Source organism: Cheilinus undulatus, linkage group 3 (genome assembly GCF_018320785.1).
Source record: "Cheilinus undulatus linkage group 3, ASM1832078v1, whole genome shotgun sequence".
Classification (NCBI taxonomy): Eukaryota; Metazoa; Chordata; class Actinopteri; order Labriformes; family Labridae; genus Cheilinus; species Cheilinus undulatus.
Window position 1 is genome coordinate 5,393,636 of NC_054867.1, and position 18,230 is coordinate 5,411,865.

Sequence of the window (18,230 nt, forward strand, 5' to 3'; positions counted from 1 at the left end):
CTTTTATTTTCCTGTTTTGGTGCAACCCTAGACAGAATGAGTTTTAGTAAGTAGAGTAAATTCAAATTGCTTTGTTGTTTTAAGGATCAAATTATTGAAGCATATTCTGAATAAAAAACAGCTGAGACAAACATGCACAGACAGCACACAGGCTTGGTACTGACTCCTGGGAGCAGTTAGAGAGAAAACAAGCTCTCAGCAGACACTCTTCGTGTTGGAAACCCTCCCTGAGTCACTATGGCTACACTGTTAAGTCTCCTTTTGGGATCTTATTATTAATATTTGTGTTAACTGTAGACCTTTCTTTCTTGGATCATGTGTATCTACCATTCAGTCTGTATGCTGCTCTGGTCATTTGACACTTATTTGAAGCTTCAGGACATCAATGTTTGTGTCAGAAAAGTCATATTATTGGCTAGTAGCGAGAGGGTTAAGTTCACTAGTTAGTGTCTGAGCCAACCAGACTGCTTTCCTGAGCAGCAACCCTAGTGCTAACTGTAATGGGCTTATAGGCCTTAATCCACAGTTAGGCTGGCATCAGAAGAGGAGAAAAAGCCCTGGAGAAGGCTTTGTAAAACACACATACACTATCTCTTCTTGGACATGGATAGTTGCCTCTAATTTAACTACTGCCTCACATGGATCTTTGCCAGACATTTATTTGAAAAATGACAATTAACAGCGGGGCTTATGTAAAGTCTGCCTTAGACCACAGAGCTACAAGCTTCTGCCGTCAAGGTGCAAAACACTTTAGCTGTCTGCGTAGCCAAGGAAGAGAGTAAAGTGACCTGATCTGGGCAAACATCTGCTGGCCCACTGCATGCCTCAGACTCTCTAATCCAGCTGGCTATAATTGTTACAGTTATATAAGCCACATGCTGGATTTAATCTAATAGCCATCAGAACAAAGACATCAGCTGTGACCGGGCAGCTTGGCAGGTTATGAAATGGTCCACCTTTGTCGGCTCCACAGGTCCGGTGCCAAGAGGCAAACTGAACCAGCTTCATCCTGAACTTCAGGAAGCGGGGGGGGGGGGGTTTCTCCCCTTTTCAAGAGATGAAAGAGGAATTCTTTAAAATATATTTCATTAAAATACCTCAGCCTCATGATTATGTCAGTCAGAAATTGTCTGGAAATGCCTTTAGTTATAAAATCTTGTGCTTGACAGTATTTTTGGTATGAGGCTATCTGCACCTGAAGTTAATTGTTTAAACTTTCATTCTGTTCATTATGTACTTCTATATTACACTGGCTAAACATTCTGAATCTTCTATTCTTCACAAAAAACTGCCTGGTCTTTGTGCTTTTAGAAATCAATAGTGTAAAAACTGTTCAAATAGAGGTGAGACTATTTGCGAGAAAAACAACAATCTTTACTGGTGTTTTGCATCCTAAAAATGATCTTATTTTTATGGTAATAAAGACAAAAATGTTGGTGGGAAGTACCAGGTAGCCTGGTTCCATGAAACCCAAATCTAGAAAATACACAGTCCAGGTTTGATGTTGGCTCTTGTTACCTTACTTCATATCATTCCCCTCTTTCTCATCCCTGTTCCCAGCTCTTTCCACTGACACTGAAGTCAAAAATTCCACCCCTACATCCTCACCAAAAAATGCAGTTATTAAATAATCATATATTTAGCCACATAACATTGTTTATCTGATCTGTTGTGGGCACAAGTCTATTCATGCCTTGTTTACACGACAACATTTTGCTTATTTTTCCATTTATATCTTGCAAAGCTTTTTTTTTTTTGTGTTAATATGAGCCGTGAAATTTCACTGCCGCGCTACAATGATGGACTACAGTGATTATCATGATGATCGATAAAAAAGATAAAAGTAAAATTTCCAAAATTAAAGCATAACTTTATCTAAAGAAACTGGCATTGATACCCCTTCAAACGAGAATTATGTGTCTTCTTTTCTAAATCCTGCTATCTGTGACTTGAGAAGCTGAATCAAAGTTAACTACATCAGACAGCTCAGGTCGAGCGGCCATGGCTCAGTTCAGAGTGCTGCGGCACTCGTGCTTGACAGCTGACTGCAGCAGCAGTGAGCATGTGTGTTTTTAGAAACTGTCGTTTTCCCTGTTTACACAGAAACGGAGAAGGGGACATGTTGAAAAACTTCCACTCTGGAGCCCATTTCCAAATTGCTCCTTTTTCAGGCACCAAAACGCCGTTTCATGTAAACAGACAGCCAAAACGCTTTTGCTTTTTCACCTGAAAACATCGTTATGTAAACAGGGCCACAGTTAACACCTACAATCAGCAGCGAGGACACAATGTGCATTTATATCAGAAAAGGTTATTAAAAAAGACGTTCCACTGGACAAAGTTTTGATTCTGTGAGTTAGCATGCGATTTTATGCCATTGTGCATTTACTCTGAACTAGGGAAGTTTAAGGAGCAGTCAATGTTTGTCCACAACCAAAGGACTGTTGTTTAAAAGTTGTTTTTATGATGGAACCTCATATAAGTCAATGGGAAACATTCATGTCATAGTAGTGTTAAATTTAGCAGCTGTTTTAAATGTATAGTTAGTCTTTAGATTAAAATGCCTTTTGGTTTAAGTCTAGTTTTAGAAAAAAAAAATCTTAAACATTTTTCTAAAAAAGGCCTTAAATTTTCATCTTTACTTTTTGTCATGGCATTTATTTTTTCCCAGCCCATTTAATCAGCCAAACTGTAGAACTAATATAAATGTAAAACAATGTCCTACCAATAATTTGATTTAAAAGACACGGATGAAAATACTGGCATACCTTTTATGCAAAGTAGAGAGGTTTGATCACTTCATGGACTTTGAACATCAGACAGTCCAGCACTAAACTTTTAGTCTTGCTTGATTCTCCTTGACAATAGCTTAACTTACTTTTCATTAAAAGTTTTTGTCACCAAAGACCCATTTTTAGCCATGCTTAGTCTAGTCTTTGTTGTGGAAAAAGGTAGTCGACTAATATTTTTATTCATAGTTTAACTCAACAAAATGAACACTGTGTCACAGCTACTCAATACTTTACATAACAAGCTGTAGATTGTCTGACAGTCAATACAATATTTAGATTTATGCTTTGAGGGTGTTAAAATGTTCTGTAAAGAGTAAAGATAATTGGAATAGTCTTGGACTGTTACAGCAAAAGGGGGGCACCCTTTCATGATCAGCCTGTGCTATTTACTTCTCATAGAGAGCTATACATCAAATCTTTATAAATATCATGTGTTACCTCTGATAACTATAAAATTAAACCAACTACCAAAACATTTGACCAAGTAGCTTCACAGAGTGCCCTCAGATAACATCAAGCTGAAGGTAACCTGAATCTGTCCTCACCATTAATGTAATAGGCAAATCAGCTCATAAGCTATTTGCATCTTTATGGCTGTGTGTGACTGATCCTGGAACAGGAGCATCTACGAAAAAAAGTTGAGTGTCTGTGCTCACCTTGCATTGGATGCTTGGTCTGTGAACTCCGTGGCCACAAGGGAGAAGTATTTCCTCATTTTAATCCAGAGGTTGGGTTTGGGGATGCAGCCATTGTGTGCATGAATGGCGTGGATACGAGCCATCTCTCTGGCTATCAATCTGAGAGGAAACATGGACAAATATTTTATTTTAAAAAGTGACCAACATGCATATATCTGAATGTAAAAAACAGACACTTCATATGGTACTGTACTCCAGCTGCAAAGTAAAAAAACAAAGCTCTCCTACTGGGGGGTGGGGGGGGCTTACCTTATGCTGCAGGATTTCATGAGGACATGTATCCCTTGCAGAGGTCATAGATAAGTGCAATTACAGGATGCTTATTATTAGGGCTGGGCGATATATCGAGTATACATGATGTATCGCTCAGCACCACTTATTATAATAAAGTAAAGGAAGCAACTCATCTGAAAAACACCTATACTTATAATATCAAAAAAATAATAGCTAGTAAAAAACATGAAAAATGTATACAAGTGCAGAATAACAAGCACATAAAGTCACAATGAAATTATTCCAACAGGACATAAAATGCAAGATGAAAAGCAAAAAAAATAAGGGGTCAGGCTAAAATAGTTTAAAAACGGTAACAAAAAAATGAATAAAGACAAATTAAAGTATGAATACAAAAGAGGCCCAGATTTATTAAAAGCATACTCAAGACCTATCTTTTTAGACTGGCTTTTAAGTAAAATTTATTTTATCATGTTAATTTTGTCTGTGTTTTAGGTTTCATCTCACTATATCTTAATTTTAGGATTGCCTTTTAGAAGTTTATCCTCTTATCATAACTTTACCTAATTCTCTTTTTGTGTTTTTTACTTATTTTATACAGCTTTATTGAGCTATATTTTGTTTTTATCCTTATTTTAGTACCCTCTCATTCTGTTTTTATCTCATTCACCGCCACTTTGTTTTAAGATTCTAGCCTAACCTCCAGTGTTTCCTCATTCTGAATTTAAGATGGCATTTTCTCGATACACACATTCCTGTTTGTATGGAATTTATTATTTATGGCATAGTTGCCAATGTTGTATATAGACAGCATTTTGGGGAAGAGGGTAGGATGGGGGTTAGTAGGTGAGGGATTTGGGGGGTGAACCCTTTAATTTGTCTTTTAATTTTCTGTTTTCAATGTATGAAAAGTGCTATACAAATAAAGTTTGATTGATTTGCAACTGATCATAATCAGCTGATTTACTTGAAACAGATGCTCTCAGAATGAATGCTTTGAGTTACTGATCACAAGAACCTGTCACCTGTGGTCAATAGTCTGGTGTCTATGGCTTAAAGAAGCACTGTGTTTGCATTGTAGTGTAATTGTATTGTGGAGTTGACAGTCACCAAGTACTAAGCACATCAGTATTGTTAATCTTACTAAACGGAGCACCTTTGACCATCAGACTGAAAAACTATGTCAACTTGTCTCCTGTTCCGGTCTGTCATCCTCCTCCACTCAAAGCAGCCATGGCAGAATCTTGGGAGCTTTGTGACAAGTCCCTTTGGTTAAATCTTATTCTACTGCTGAGGTCCACCTTGAAACAGGCAGGTTAAAAGCTAGTCAGCAAAGTAAATAAGATGACACAAATAGTAGATTATGAGGTGTTTCAGGTTAGCTCAGTAAAATGACTACTGGATGAAGGTAAATTACACATCCTCTTTATGTGCTCTGCTTAACCAGCTACTAAATCAAAACACAAAATATGATCAGTATATCTGGGCATCCATTAAAAATGCAAACTTTTAAAAATGAAAAACATAGACTAAACACACCACTAGTCTTGGTTCATTTGCTTTTGCTGTATAAACCACACCCCTCCTTCTATTTGCATAAGACTCTCACTATTCAGTCTCTTTCCCCTGTTGGTGCTGTAACATTTCTGCCTTGTTTTATGGTATTTAAAGTGCAGTTATAAAGTATTCAGACCCCCTTTTGTCAATTTTGTTTTGTTGCAGCCCAATGCTGCAGCCATTTAAAATCATGTATTCTCTTATTAATCTGCACTCAAATCCCATCATGACAAAGTTAATTTTTTGTTTTTTTGCAATTTATGAAAAATAAATATTGAATATCACATTTCCATAAGTATTCAGACCATTTGCAAAATAACTATATTTAACTATATCTAACTCAGGTCCCTACTATTTCACTGGATCTTTGCTGAGATGTTTCTACCCTTGATTGGAGTCTACCTGTGGTAAATTAAACTGATTGGAGATGATCACATCTGTTCATAAAGTCCTCAAAGCTGAGCTGACAATGCATAACAAAGCAAAAACCAAGCGATAAGGTCAAAGGAATTACCTGCAGAGCTCAGAGACAGGGTTTTTATTGGGAATAATTGGGGAAGGCTAAAGAAAATAAATGTTGCACTAGGATCTCTCAAGAGCACAGCAGCCTCCATAATTCTCAAATGGAAGAAGTTATCCTTCTGGAACTCTGTTCGATCTTCACACAGGATCTCTGAAGCTGAGTGAGAGAGGGTTCTTTGGTTACCTATCTTAAACAGGTCCCTCTCCCCTGACTGCACAGTTTGGACAACCCACCAACTCTTGGAGAGGTCCTGATTGTGCCAAATTTCTTTCATTTGAAAAAATTATGGAGGCCACTGTGCTCTTGGCAACCTCCACTGCAGCAGAAATCTTTTGTAGCTTTCCCCCTCTGAGCCTTGCAACAATCCTGTTTCTGAGCTCTGCAGGCGGTGGCTTTGACCTTATGGCTTGGTTTTTGGATTGTCAGTTGTAAGGCCTTCTACTGAGAGGTGTGTGTGTCTTTCCAAATCATGTAAAATCAATTTAATTTACTGACTTATCCACTTGGGGTTGCGGAGGGGCTGGAGCCTATCCCAGCGGTCACTGGGTGAGAGGCAGGGTCCACTCTGTACTGGTGGCCAGTCAATCGCAGGGCTGACATGTAGAACAACCACGCACGCTCACACTCACACCTACTGCTAATTTAGAGTCCTGTTAGCATAAAGAGCATGTTTTTGGTGGTGGGAGGAAGCTGGAGTACATGCAAACTCTGCACAGAAAGGCCCTGACCGTGAAGTGGACCAGGAACCTTCTTATTGTGAGGCAACAGTGCTAACCCCTCCAGAAAAATGGGAGGCACCAGAGATAAATTTCAAGTGTTTTTGCAAATGATCTGAATACTTATGTGTCAATGTGGTATTCCAGTTTTATATTTTTCATAAATTTGCAAAAAATTCTAAAATTTTCTTTTTTGCTATGTCATAATGGGGTAATGAGTTCAGATTTATGGGAGAATAAATCATTTAAACGGCTGTGGCATCAGGCTGAAACATAACAAAGTTTGACAAAGTGAAGGGGGCCTGAATACTTTATGAATTGCAGTGTATATATGTATGTACAATGTGGGAAAGAAAGATCAATAAGCCAAATACTTGATATACTTGAGTAGCACAATCACATCTATGCTAAGTAAAGGAACTCCTGAATACTTCCACTGCAGAGCCATGTCCTGACCTGAGTAAAGAAGGATCTCTGACATCCTGCGTCCCAAGAGCGTCACCTTGCATGAACTCGTAGCAAATGCCATTCTGAAAAGTGCAGTAGAGGTGAGGCGCACACCCATTAGCATGTAGCACCTATGGGAGAAAAAATAAACAAAGCATTAGAATTAGACGAAAGGAACTACTCCAAGGCACTAATTAATTGATTTAGTGGGGCAATTTCACTATAACACGCAACCCATTCATTTGTATTTACGCTACCTGAAAGCTTTTGAGCTCATTGTCTCGATCCACAATTAGCTCCGTCTTGTTTCCGTAAACTCGGACAAGGACTACATCCTCTGGACTGTCCTCCACGTAGCAGCCCACAAGTTTGTTGGTGGTTCCATCAGTGAAGAGCTGAAAGAAGAGGAAAAGAAATGATATAACCAACCCAATAATGAAGACATTTCCCCTGCCTCAGACTGAGTTGTACCTTGCCCGTTCAAGACACAAACGTAAAGTTTTTGAATAGTAGTGTAGAACATATTTGAAATTAACGAAATGCAGATTTACGCTCTGACCGTGGCAGGAAAGTCAATGACCAAACTTCTAGCTCTAGATGCCAAAGGCCAGACAACAGATTATTTTTCAAGACTTTAGTCTTAATAAATCTTTTTTTTATAGGCAGGTTGGTTCACACAGAGAAAAGGCAGGAGAAAGGAACAACAACGATACAATTTACTGAGGATTAAGAAAATCACCTTAAACCACACAGACCTGTTTTAGAGATGTTTTCAGGAAACCTTCCCTTTTCAAATCAGTGATACTCTGTTATACTTATAAATGAAGCATGATGAAATGAGTTGGTTAACTAGACTTGAGACACACCCAAAGAACAAAAACATCTGCACAGACAGCAATCCTCTGCTACTGAAATCAGGCTGAATAGATGTTGTTTAGCTGTGATCCAAACCAGAGATATTGTTAAAGGATGCAGCTACCCTGGTGAGTGTTACCCATGAAAAGTATATACAGCTTATCAATAGTCAAGGTACATATTCAAATTCACTCTTCATCTATCAAGAGGATGTGGGAAAATGTATTTTGGCCAAACTACACAATACTTTAAAGCCAGGCAGCCTTAACAAGTGATATTTTCTCCATAAAAGCTTCTTTGTGTTGGCTCCCTGTATAATCCTAAGACCAATTTCAAAACTCTTCTTTGGAACTACAAAGCTTCAATGGTCAGACTCAGGCACTCCTGTGTTGTAGAATACTTGAAGTTTCATACTACATCTGAAGTGCAAAAGCAGAAATGCCATCTGAACTCTCCAAAGAAATACGGGAGGCAGACCGATCAGTTATCACACACATCATGGCCTCAAGGAGAGTGGGTTTGATCTGTATGCATGAAATAAACAGAGCATTTAGGAATTTGATTCTGTTGTGTATCTTTAAGTGGCTGAATGGAGCTTGCAATTGATGCATAACGCAAAACTAGTAATAATAATCGTAAATATTGCTTCACATTCCTAGATCCTGTCTGACAATAGTTGTTGAGATTACTTCTCATTTTAACTCTAAGGTGGGGGTGGTGCATTTGGCCTATTACACAGAAAGAGAGAAACAGAGGAAAAAAGGAGATAGAGAGTCTTTGAATCCTCTGTCCTGATGTCACTCAGCCAACCTGTGAAGTCTGAAAAATATGCTGCAACTATAAATCACTTCTGGCTCTCCTGTAAGACATCTTCTTGTTTCTTTTAAGATTCCGAGCATTTTGTAAAAGGACTGAATAAAGTACAAGTAAAGCCATGTCCCAAGAGCTTGGTCGGCTGGTCCAAAGTGGTTTATAAACACCTGGCGGTAATACCATATACAGTGGTAAATTTTTAGGATGGTTCAACAGTATAAAAAAAGAATACCACCCAATCCTATTTCAATACAAAAAAATGAGGTTATCATACTTTCAGCTTCACAACTTGGACCAGGGGCAGCTGTGGCTCAGTAGGCTTAACCCCAATTTGCCCCCACTGCAGCATCAGTGGTGTGTAAATGGGTATGGAAGCGTACGAACGGGATTGGCTGATAACCTAATAGTGATAGCCAATTCTCCATCAGTGAATGGATGTGTGAATGAATGGGTAGGTGTGAAAGAGCTTTGAGTAGTCAGATAACTAGAAAAGTGCTATACAAGCTCAAGTCCATTTACCATCTACATTAATTCAATAAAAAACGTTCATTCCTCCTTTGTCCCAATTTGTACTGTACAGATGAACCCATTGTGAATTTTGTTGGAACCAAAGAAAATAGTGAATAAAACAAAAACAATATTGAATTGGAAAAGTTCTCCAGAACTTTGCATTTTACAAACATTTCACAAGTGGTTCTTGTAGTAGACCTAGGATGACACTGTAGGTTGTTGCCCGTATTGCATCAGTGGGTCAAGAATTTATGTCAACAGCTTCATCTGAAATGGCAAGTAAGCAAAAAGCTTGAGTCTGTAGCTAGGCCCTAAATCTCTGAATGACAACATAACACCACTGGAAACCAGTGGCTGAGTCCATCCCACTGAAATAAGCACAATAACAACATACACACTGCCTGCATCTCCCCTGGTCCAGACGCTCACTCATACATAACTGACATTCCACACGTGGTTGACCACAAAGATGGGCATGCAGGCATCCCTGTTATGGCTGTATACGCAAGCATACACGCCTTTGCTACCACATGACTGACCCATTCTACCAACCACACAATACACTGCTAACACCAGCGATCAATACATCGACAGACAGCGATAAGCTTGGACCCAGACAGAGGTAAACAGCCGTATACTGCCTGACGTTTGATTTTTTTTCTATGAATCAGTCTACATTACGTGGCCAACAGCAAGCCCTCTGAGGCAGCCAGTCTGTGGGAGAGATGAAACCCTCTATCTTCATCGGGCTGTGTGCGACTGTCATGGTCTACCTGTAAGGCTCAAACTTTTATGGCTTACTTCTAGAGCAATACATTTATCAATGTGATTATGTGTTATAGTAAAATATTTAAATGAAATCATTTAGTGAATTGGGGAAATAACCAAATTACATTATTATTTTACAAAGGTTTTGTTTTTCATAGAAATGCAATAGGTCTCTTCAGAGAGCAAGCCTATGTGTTCTAGTAGGTCTGCTTTTGCTTACAAAAGAAGCTTTTCAGTCTGGAAAAAAGTTTATTTTGCAGTGCAAGTCTGCAAGCAAAGCACTGAAGGCTGGGTTATTGGTCTGAAATTCTCAGAAGCAGGAAGCCCTTAAACACCTGCTAAGAATAGCTAAAAGTATACAGGTTTAGAATCAGTCAAAATCATAATAGTCACATGATGTGATGTGAAAAAATGAGTTGTTATATTTTGGCCTGCTAAATTTTCTTCATCATGTGTAATGAAAATATTAGTTTAGCAGATGTACACAGCAGTTGTACTGTGTCATGCCAATAGTATGGTGTATTTTTCCACAAAATACTGTGTGAACCCTCATATGAATAGTTAAAGCTCCACAGAATACACCATTTCTCCCAGAAATTGGTGCAATTACAAATGTTTTTGGTATACACATGTTTATTCCCTTTATGTGCATTGGAACAACACAAAAAAAGAAGAAAAAGATAAAATTCACATAATTTTACACCAAACTCAAAAAATGGGCTGGACCAAATTGTTGGCACCCTCAACTTAATATTTGGTTGCATACCCTTGGGAAGAAATTAACTGAAACCAGTCTCTTCCTATAATCATCAACATGCTTCTTACCCCTCTCAACTTGAATTTTGGACCACTCTTCTTTTGCAAACTGCTCCAGCTCTCTCAGATTTGAAGGGGGCCTTCTTGCGACAGCAATTTTGAGATCTCTCCATAGGTGTTCAATGGGATTTAGATCCGGACTCATTGCTGGCCACTTCAGAACTCTCTAGAGCTTCGTCTCCAACCATTTCTTGGTGCTCTTTGAGGTATGTTTTGGGTCATTGTCTTGCTGGAACACCCATGACCTCTGACGCAGACCCAGCTTCCTGGCACTAGGCCCTACATTGCAGCCCAAAATCTCTTGATAGTCTCCAGATTTCATGATTCCTTGTACACAGTCAAGGCACCCAGTGCCAGAGGCAGCAAAACAACCCCAAAACATCTTTGAACCTCCACCATGTTTAACTGTAGGTGCTGTGTTCTTTTCTTTGTAGGCCTCATTCCATTTTCTGTAAACAGTAGTGACGTGCTTTTCCAAAAAGCTCTACCTTAGTCTCATCTGTCATCAAAATGTTCTCCCAGAAGAACTGAGGTTTACTCAGGTACATTTTTGCAAACTCCAGTCTGGCTTTTTTATGTCTCTTTTTCAGCAGTGGGGTTCTCCTCGGTCTCCTGCCCTAGCGCTTCATCTCATTCAGATGACCACGTATGGTCCCAGCTGACACTTTTGCACCCTGAGTCTGCAGGACAGCCTGAAGTTATGTGGAAGTTGACTGAGGATGTTTATCCACCATTCCAACTTTCCTGCATTGCATTCTTTTGTCAGTTTTTCTCTCCCGTCCACATCCAGGGAGATCAGCCATGGTTCCATGAGTTATAAACTTCTTCATTATATTACGCACAGTGGACAAAGGAATTTCAAGATCTCTGAAAGTGGTCTTGTGACCTTGAGATTGTTCATATTTTTCCACAATTTTGCTTCGTAAGTTCTCAGACAATTCTGGGCTCTTCTTTCTCTCCTCCATGCTTGGTATGACACACACAGGCACACAACACAAAGGTTGAGTCAAATTTTAGACATTCTAACTGGCTTCAAGTGTGATTTCTAGATTGCCAGCACCTGTTACTGCCACAGGTGAGTTTAAATGAGCATCACATGCCTAAAATAAAATGATTTATCCACAGTTTTAAAAGGGTGCCAATGGAGGCCCTGGTTCGAAATCGGCCTGTGGCCCTTTACCGCATGTCTCTCCCCACTCTCTTCCCCGTTTACCCGTTCACTCTCTGCGTCTATCCACTGTCCTTCCTCTAGCTAATAAAGGCATGAAAAGGCCCAGAAATAAATCTTTAAAAAAAAGAGTACCAATCATTTTGTCCAGCCCATTTCTGAGTTTCGGGTGGTTAAAAGATAAGTTGTGTGTACTTGTGCTTTTTGTACCACAAATCTTAAATCATCAGTACCTTTTTGTGCACTCGTTAAGTCCCTGAAAAGTTATTAAAAAAATCTTAATTCTAGGTTTGTTGCATGATAGGCCATGTTGTTAGGAACCACCAGCCTGAATTTCAGTCATTAAAAACATCTCAAGTTTATAAAATAAAGCTTGAAAATCATGAAAAATGAAGCCGTAACATCTGCACTAGGATGGTGTGGGTGTGTCAGCTGAATGAGCTGAAGCCACACCCATCCACAAGAAATTGATAAGAGCAGTGCAACCTCACTGCCCACTTTTAATGTGACCACGCCCCCATTAAGTGAAATCATGCCCGATTGAATGGCAGTAGATCAGAAAACAGTGGTAACAATGCAATTAAAAGCAATTTGTTGTGTTTTGTGCCTTAAACATTTAAAAAACCATAATTAAAGGCACGTTTTTTATTTCAAAATGACGAAAGAGTGTTAAAGAAGAGTTCTGTGTCTTTTGGCTAAAACAAGAGAGGAGTATTGCTGGCAACGTTGGACCGGTGCTGTGTCTTAATGACTTTAAGGTAGCAACTGCTCTCTGACAGCAGCTGTACTCTGCCTGTTAACAGCTTTTTCATACATTCACTACACATATGCTAAAAAGCATTATCTTGAGCGGCTTTTTAATGTCTTATAATTACATCCCCTTAATGCACAGCAGACTGGAGCAGGTACTGAAAATATCACCTCTTTATAAGAAAAAGCGGATGTGTTGTGGATCAGGAAAAGGTTTGAATCAAAAATCGATTCTGAATAAAATCGTGACCTCCAGATTCATGACAGAATCCAACCCTGAGATACAGATTCCCATCTCTGGTACGGACTTCTTCTTAAGGACTACTAATATTCAGCATGAGAATGCTGTAAGGGGAGTCTGTTTCTCTGTTGCTGTTGGCACACTTTGCTGTTTTCATGACCTCAGGGTGTGCATGGGACGTTTGGAAATGGACAGTGCGTATTTACAGTAAAAATCTTCCTGTCCAGGTGGCGAGGCTAATCAGATGTTTCTGTCAACAGTACTGCCCTGCTGCTTTTCACCACATTTAGCGTTTCCTGCTGACATCACAACAATGATCCCGCAGCTTGGGAACATCCTCCACCCGTCACCCAAAAAAACCCCTCATCTTGCTTTGACCTGGCACATAAGTACTGATTTAACATTTAGCCACACCATTCCAAGTACTTCATCATTGTGTCTTTATGAGACAATGGAATTAAAGTGGACTTATCCCTAATTCAGGGTTACCATTGAGAAAAACTTTGCTGGCTCTAGAGATCAAGGGTAGCTCTGTCATGGTCTAAGCTGCAGGTGTGAGTCAGAGTACCTCCTACATTAGCCAACTTGTAAATCACGTGTTTTTCCCCATTGACACAATAACGCTTTGGGGTAAAAGTTGTTAATCATGTTATACAGGTCAGTATCAGAGCTACTTCTACGTCTTTGACCTACACATGACAAACCAGTCACTTGATCCCTTAACAAGGAATTAATTATGCATTTTCCCTTCCCGACAGGCCAAGTCTCTTTAATGGATTGCTAGGCAGCGCTTGTGTATCAGCTTTTTGTGTTTGTATAAAGAAAGGATGTAGTCCCAAGACTACATCAACTGTTTTTAACATGAGTAAATCATGAATGCATCAATCACAACCCTTTACATTTTAAGTGTACGTAGTTACAGCTGTAACTACACACATAAAAAGAAGATCTTGTCCTGAATTCAGTGTGGGATTGCAGGAATGTGTTAAATTCTAAACGTCTGGCTCTCATAATGCCGACAAATCTGTCATAATTTTCAAACTTTACTACAGTCTTTACAATGCCCCTGCATGTTACATGGACAGAGGGGTCAGAAACACCACATTAGAATACGCCACATGAGCATGGCTCCTTTGTACACCAGCTTGCTTTTTCTTCCTCTACTTCACACATGCATAAATATGCATGAGTTTTGGAGCAGGTGGAGGAGGATGTATGACAACACAGTGTTTCTTGCATAGGCTATAATTGGGTATCTTAAAGCACTTTATCTCAGTAATCCTCACATACTTATTGTTCATTAGAGCTGCAACAACAAATTGATAAAACTGATAAAAATCGATAATTAGAAGTGCTGGCAACGAATTTATGTATCTATTTGTTGTGTTGCATGATTACTGCATCACTTGGCATGGCTTGGCAAGCTGTTGACGTCACACACAGACAGCTGATAACCTTTACTTTTGCTTAGTTTAGCACTTCTCTGATTATAATCTGATGATTTGCGGAAAAAAATGAGTAGATATATTCATCATCAACCGTGTTTCATGATGGAGACGAGATGATAGCAATCTCAAAATGGGTTGCTGTCGTAAAAACTTAAGTTCCGTTTCTGTTACAATACGAGATTGGATAAAAACAACAGCGATGGACTGTCAGTTGTTCATGTAATCCATGATATTTGCCTCCCTTTGCATTCTAAATGTTAGGGCTGGGCAATTATTTGAAAATAAGATGAAATCATAATATGACCTGCTGCAATTTTCAAATCGCAAAAGTGCAATATTTCTCTGACCTGAAATTTGGTCAAAATACCAGTTTGAAACTCCTTATGCGCAGCAGAGATGTTATGCAGGACATATGCAATCATTCAGGTGCTGTTTTTTTAGAATAGTCTACAAACAATCCTACCTTCTCAGTTTTTGTAAAAAAAATTTTTTATTAAACATTAGAATGAAAAAGAAAAAACCTTCAATGCAATAATTCAAATCCAATTTTCAATACAAGTGAAAATCATCAGAATTAGACATATTTCATGAATTGTTCAGCCCTTGTTTAGGAATTAAAGAAAGTTAAGGAATAATTGCAAATCAAAACGTAATCGCAATTTTGGGAGAAAAAAATTGCAATTAGATTATTTTCCAAAATCATTCAGCCCCACTAAATGTCCACTAAAACAGGAGAGAGGAAGGAAAAGTGTGAGCTGCAGTCTCAGGGTCAGAGGAGCAGTTGGGTGTGTGTGTGTGTGTGTGTGTGAGCGTCTGTGTATGTGTGATCGGTGAGTGCAGGTCAGTCTGACAACAAGCATGAATGAACTAACGTTACCTTGTTGAATAAGTGAGTGACAAATATTAAAGTTATCATAATATCAATAACATGAAGAGGCTGAGGCTTACCTGTGGCTCCTCTGGGATAAAATATTTTCAAGAGGATGTAATAAAAACTGTATCCCACTTCAGAGTATTTCATTCAAATCATATCCCCTGGCTGTTGTCATTAGTATGATCTTAAAGTGTTCATCTGTTGTAAGAAGGCAGGCAAGATAAAAACATAAAAAATATCATTTTCATTTTTAAAAAGTTATTTATTGTTTTTTGTGTTTATGCTGTGGCATGTTATTTAATTCAACAGAACTAAAAAATGTAGTTTTCTTTTGGTATAAAGTTTAAAATATAGATATTTTAATACTAATGTCATTTTTACAGCTTTGGAATATCCATGCTCAATTTTTAATTAAGGGACACAAGATTTGTGCATTAAGATGGAAAGCGTGAAAACTGAAGGAAAGCAAGGGAAACAACTCTAGTCTTAATGAACAAACCCAAAAATGCATCACATAATAAAACCCAATCAACATAATACATGATATAACAGTTTATAAAAAGGGCAATGGAGCCTATATTTTCAGGTTTGGTTTCTAGCTGGGCTTTTCCAAACTTTATCTTCTTATGAAGCCATTCTTTTGTAGATTTGGATGCATGCCTTTGGTTACCGCCAAGCTGAAAGGGGAAATTCTTCATCATATTCAGCTTTCTAGCAGAGAAGGTTAGGGCAAGAACTGACTTATGTGGGACTGTCTATGATATCCCTCCACCAAATGAAAACCCTAGTTCCAGCTGAACAAAAATAAAGGCATGATGCTGCTCTATCACTTTGGGATTGGTGCAAAAAAGATCTAAAAGGCACATCTGACTACAGACTTTATCTGATACAATATTATAAGGACATTTAAGGGATGCCACTGTAGCTGCAAAGCATTTTTTGCTATGTAAGGGGGAGAACAGAGACTGTCACTGATCTCTCTGACTCCAGGACAAAGCTCCCTAGCAAAGCAGGGTTCAGTGGGACTCATTCTGCTGTGTGTCCTGAGCTCCAAACAAGGAAGCAAAATGAGTCTCGGATTGAGAAGTCTGAGATATATTCTTGTGACAATAAGTACTGACTCGGTGTGTAACAGGGGGGATAAAGGAGGATTTTCTGATGTAATGATGCTGTGAGGCAAGTATTACTGTCCTCTGGACTGAACTCTGCAGCAAGTCTCAGTTGCATAGAATAGAAATCAAATAGAGTGGTGCAGGAATGAGTTCTATGATGTGGAAGTGAGCTAGCACTTCTAGTTCCCTTGTCTGGATGTCTATGGGATTTTTGACTGAGTTTTCAGTTAAATGCCTGAAATAAGGGTGGTGGTGAACACAAGCAAGTTTACAAGAGAGTTTACATTTCATTTCTTCAAAATGAAATGCATCTAAAAAGTGACCCACTTTTGAATTTTATATCTTTTCACATCTAAATACAGGCGGTAGCTGAAGGGCAGCTAACTAGGACTACAGAGTTCGTTGGGACCGTGACCCTAAGCACAGACACTGAGCCTGCCTCTCACTTGTCATCATCCTAGGGTGATGACAGAAAATTCAGTTAGCCATGTTATAGTTCAATATATGATGCTTTTATTATTAATTTATGAAGACTATTTTTTAACAAAACATGTAAGCCTCATAAACTTTTATCGGACAAACATCCCATTTTCAGAAATGATACAAAAACCCACTGAAAACTCCACAGGCTCGCCAACGAGGGAACCAATGTGACACTAACTACTGGGGTTTGCCTACAAAATTACATCATGACTGCACCACTCCATGTTGAAACAGGTGTTAATACTGAAAGGATAAAGGGTAGTTAGCTCACTTAAGGGCAACATAACATTAAATAAAAATGTGATTAAGGTCAGATCAGTGAAATGATTGTTAAGTGAAGGTAGATTAATTCTGATCATAAGTTCAAATATCACTTGGTGGAGAAAATGACAGTTTGATGACAACATAGAAGAAATAGATTTGATTAGAGGTAAACTTTGTTAAATTTTATTAAATAACTGCATCAGATGCATCATGAGTCTGTTTTAGTTAAAGGACTCACTGCCTTTAATTATCAGACTATTTGTACTATGCAGCCGATTTTAAAGGGCATTTTCAGTCTGTTAACAACTGTGTTGAACAGTTCAAATAAAAGAACAGATTAATAATAAATCATGACACTGTGTAATTCAGATATCCATACAATTGAATACTTATTGCATTATATATAGCTATATATACAGTGCTTAACAATTCATTAGACCACCTGTCATATTTGTCTCAAAGACCATCCAGCATCATGAAGTGCTTTAATGCGGACTCTTTCATTTTCAGTAAGCTCTCCATGTTTTACCATTTAAACAGGAATGAGGGATTTCAAACTGAATTCACCCAAATTTAAGCCAGCTCACTGGGCTTCTCTGAGAAGTCAGAAATTAATCAAGCATAACATTCAACCACTAAAACTCATTTTTCTGTTCAGGAATGCAAGTAAATAACTATAATATGACATATCAATCAAGAAATAATAATGTGCTTTACTATATTTTCAGTTTTTTTGTAAATCAGTGAATTTGAAAATTTATGGATAACAATAATAATTCTATTTTAGCATTAAAAATATCATTTGGGTCAAAGAGCTTCTACATATTGGTGTATTAACCATTGCAGAAACATAAAAAATGATTTTGGTAATTACCAATGCTGTTAATTTAGGGCAGCTGTGGCATAAACCTTATTTTAGTTAGGGTTAGGGTGGTCTAATAAATTTGTTAAGCACTGTATATATACTTAATTATTTTCACTCTGTTGAAAAAAACACAAAACATTAACATATCAGCTGATCTCACTTATAGATGATCAGTATGTGCAGGAAAAAAAGTGACCAGGACATCCCTACTCTGGACCTCTCTTCTCTGCTCCTTTAAGTCCCAATTCATCAATTACACATCTTGAAAACGTTTCAATGTGGTGAGTGACTTGGAG

The 18,230-nt window shown here is 38.3% G+C and overlaps 1 protein-coding gene across 1 annotated transcript in view; it reads right to left on the bottom strand.

The window, feature by feature from the left end:
• Positions 1-18,230, bottom strand: part of etnk2 (ethanolamine kinase 2) — a 30,612-nt gene that overhangs the window by 11,114 nt on the left and 1,268 nt on the right. Inside the window, exons 2-4 of the mRNA XM_041783481.1 lie at positions 7,225-7,362; positions 6,977-7,098; positions 3,449-3,589 (exon numbers count right to left, since the gene is read on the bottom strand). Coding sequence (XP_041639415.1) covers positions 3,449-3,589; positions 6,977-7,098; positions 7,225-7,362 — 401 coding nt within the window. The remainder of the gene's footprint in view (positions 1-3,448; positions 3,590-6,976; positions 7,099-7,224; positions 7,363-18,230) is intronic.